At 40.5% G+C, this 3,637-nt stretch overlaps 1 protein-coding gene across 1 annotated transcript; it reads right to left on the bottom strand.

Annotated features, from left to right (window-relative positions):
- Positions 1 to 2,552: 2,552 nt before the first annotated feature.
- Positions 2,553 to 3,043, bottom strand: LOC308322664 (large ribosomal subunit protein eL24-like; the record flags this gene model as incomplete). Its single annotated transcript, XM_080774059.1, has 1 exon — positions 2,553 to 3,043. The coding sequence occupies exon 1, from the start codon at positions 3,024 to 3,026 to the stop codon at positions 2,553 to 2,555; it is 474 nt and encodes a 157-aa protein (XP_080630185.1). The 5' UTR covers positions 3,027 to 3,043.
- Between the last annotated feature and the right edge of the window lie 594 nt (positions 3,044 to 3,637).

Here is a 3,637-nt window from a genome sequence, read left to right as displayed (position 1 = left end):
GTTTACTTATGATCCTAGATGACTATTTCTATGAATTTGAATTACCTTGTGTTAATTGTCCTTGCTTACTGTAAATCACTCTGGATTAAGAGCGTCTGCTAAATGCCTAAATTGTAAACTGTAATTGCATTCATATTGCTGGTGATTCATATGCCATGGGATGTATAGCCACAATACTCCTACTACAAGATCTCCCTTCCACACAGCAGCTGATTGATTACAATTAATGATCAGTATTATCAAGTGCTGAAGTCACTTTTAATCTGCATGTAGAGATTCAGGTGTCACAGCAACATGAAACACAGGACAAGAGTTAGTGTCAAGAGTCATTGATCACAGCTGTGTGGAGGGACGGGAGATCTTATAGACTACCAATACTAATGTGACCCTTTCTGATTTCTGTCAGGTTGTGTTTCCACATTATCGCTGACTGACACAGATCTCTCAAATGAATTGAATGACTGACAACAGGACACTTTCAACCAGAGAGGGGGAGATGTAATGAGTGGAACAACCTTTTCTGTACTGAAAAGAACATCCTGCACGGAAAGGTTTGTTTTGTCAGGAATTATCTTTTTTTTTCTGTCACTCAAATATTCATAACATTCATATTAAATTGTTGTTTGACCAAAGTGAATTATGCTTCTGAAGTTTTTGTCTCTTTTCACTGGCCAATGAATGAATGGTAGGCAAAGGTCTTTTGGTCTCACCAATATATAGGCTCTATGCACAGCATCCATATTGGAAGGAAATTGGGCCTCTTACTAAGGAAGGCCAAGTTCCTTAACTTCCTTGTATCATAGTGGTTATATTTCATATTACTCACTTAATGTCACATCTCCCTCATAATATTCGTGACCTTTACTTTCAAGGACCACCATACCTCTGAGAGTGTACAAATGAAACCAAATGGACCCATTGAAAACCCCTCAAGGAACCATAAGGGATCTTGGATTTGACCCAATTTGAGACCTACACAATATCAGCACCCTGACTGTTTGACAAGAAGAATGGAACATTGGAATCAATAAAAAATACTTACTTTCTTGTGTCATTTTTTTTTGTTTTGTTAGTGTGTTCTGTATTTATTTGTTTTGTTGTTGATGTATTGATTGTAGGTGATTTATATTTTTCTTGTCTTAAAAGTGTGCATCTTATAACCTGAACCAAAAAAAGGGGGAAAGTAAGGAAGAGGCCCAGTTTAATTCCAATGTGGCTGCTGTGCTTAGAGCCAATAAGTGTTGCAGAAGTAAAATAGTAACATACACATACATGTCTCCATCATTTGGCCATGATGAAGATGTAAGCATTGAATAAAACAAATTTGCAGAAATGCTGGATTGTGCAACTATTTAGCTTTTCCTGCAATGAATGGGCAACTGTTGCTTGCATGTTCCACCATCACTGCACCTTATATTGGAATACATTACCATTCCACTTATATACTTACAAACACATAAAACATAAAGTGTTTACAAATAAAATAAAGCCATCCCTTTTAATATGAACTCATTAAACGACTTGAGTCAGCAATAACTCCTCAACATTTTAAACCTCGGTTCACAAAACATAGATACCTCCTGCTGTGTGCCCTTGGTTTGCTAGCATTAAGTAAAGCTGTGCTGTTTCTAGGTCATGTTACGAGAGCAAGAAGAAGCATAATGGCCAGGTAGGGAGACGACTGGGGGTGCGATTGATGATGCTCATTGGGGCAGTGTCGACACATGAAGCTAATGAGTCAGAACTGCGAGTCAAGCTGTCGAGTGATCACACATAACTCCCCTCCCTAAAAAGGGGAAAAAAACAAAGGCAGAGTGGTAGAGAGGAAGGCAGAGAGAGAGAGAGAGACAGAGAGAGAGAGAGAGAGAGAGAGAGAGAGAGAGAAAGCAGACTGACTGAAAATGAGCCAGCTGCTTCACTTGAGTTCATAATGTCCGATGTTATACTGTACTAACAGGGGTGCCCACACTTTTTGACTTGAGAGCTACTTTCAAAATGACCATCTCAACAAGATCTACCCACTGGAAACATTATAATATCATTGCTAAAAATGGCTTTGGAATAGCGACGCGGGCATTACATTTAACTGCACTTGGAAAGGGGAGAATTGGAATAGGCTATGTAGGCCTAGAGTAATTTTGTTTGTATTTCATTTGTAATTACTGACATTTGTGGATTTTGTGCACAGCAACACTCTTGAAAACAAAGTATTGCATTATGGGTTTGAGCTGACAGGCCCTTTTTTATATCAGTCAATCAATCAAGTCAACTTAATTCAAGTGGCAGATGCCAAAACATATATATATATATATATATATATATATATATATATATATATATATATATATATATATATATATATTTAAATTAAATATTCTTTAGGGGCATGATCTACCTGCACAGCCTTTGTGATCTACTGGTAGATCGCGATCTACCTTTTTGGCACACCTGCTGTACCCGCTAACTACCCTCAATTGGACTAAAGTGTTTAATTGTTAAAAATAAATGATTGTTTTTTTTTGTTTTCTTTTCACAACCAAAATAAACAGCTTCTAGCGTTTTCCTCCAACACGAGGTGCATTCACCTTCATAGGCTTTGCAATCTTGGGTTTTGGGGCAGTCTTGGCTGGGGCCTTAGCACTGGTTGCAGAGGGCTTCTTTGTTGCCTGCTTTGCCTTCTTGGACTCCTTGGCAGCCTTGATGGCCTGCTCACGCTCAGCCTTACGGACCTCAGGCTTCTGGTTCCTCTTGGCCATGATTTCAGCCAGAGAGATCCCAGTGGTGGCCCTCGTGAACTTCACTGCACGGCGCGTACGCCTCTTTGACACCTCTTCAGACAGGCCCTTCTTGTGCTTGCGTCTGTACAAGACAGTCCAGCTGATCTGTCTTGGGCTCCTCTTGGCCAGGAAAGCAGCCTCACACTTGGCATTCAAGAATTGGAACACCTTTCCATCTATCCTGGCGTATCGGCTGCCATGGCCAGGGTATATTTTATACCCGCTGAAACTGCACAACTCAAGCTTCATGATGGCTATGAGAGAGCACAAAATCTCCTGTATTAAATATTGGCTTGAGGGAGGACATTTGACATCATGCTCATGTCACCACAACACGTCAGCCATAACCATATAAAGAGTTCCCAATGCAGCTATGCCCAAATATGGAGTGTTTGTCTAACTCGTCATGGCCATCAGGCGCAAACAGCTCCATACAGTATATGGACAAGGACTGACATATAGAGAAATCTCCATGAGGATATCACACCATTCCATAGGGTTCCATAGCAGCCCAAAACTCTAGTTGCGAACGCAGTGAGCACTTACTACCAGTAAGACGCGCAAACGCGGGAAGCGAACGCAGCTCGTACATATTTGGGTTCTTTTAAGATTTATTTTTAAGTTATTATTTTTTTAAGTCTCATGTCACCATGACTCAGCCATAACCATATAAGGAGTCCCCAAAGCAGCGTCCAAATATGGAGTGTGTTGCATCAATCACAAACAAATCACTCAGCTCCATATATGGGCACAAAGGGGACACACACACACACACACAGACATGATCTGCTAGGTCTCATAGTAAGTGCTCACTGATTTCGCAATCACTGCGTTCGCAATGAGACCTAGCAGATCATGTC

The sequence above is a fragment of the Protomyctophum bolini genome (genome assembly GCF_963924005.1).
Source record: "Protomyctophum bolini genome assembly, chromosome: 10".
NCBI classification, from domain to species: Eukaryota; Metazoa; Chordata; class Actinopteri; order Myctophiformes; family Myctophidae; genus Protomyctophum; species Protomyctophum bolini.
Note: the sequence above shows the minus strand (reverse complement) of the source record. Positions and strands in the feature narration are given on the sequence as shown.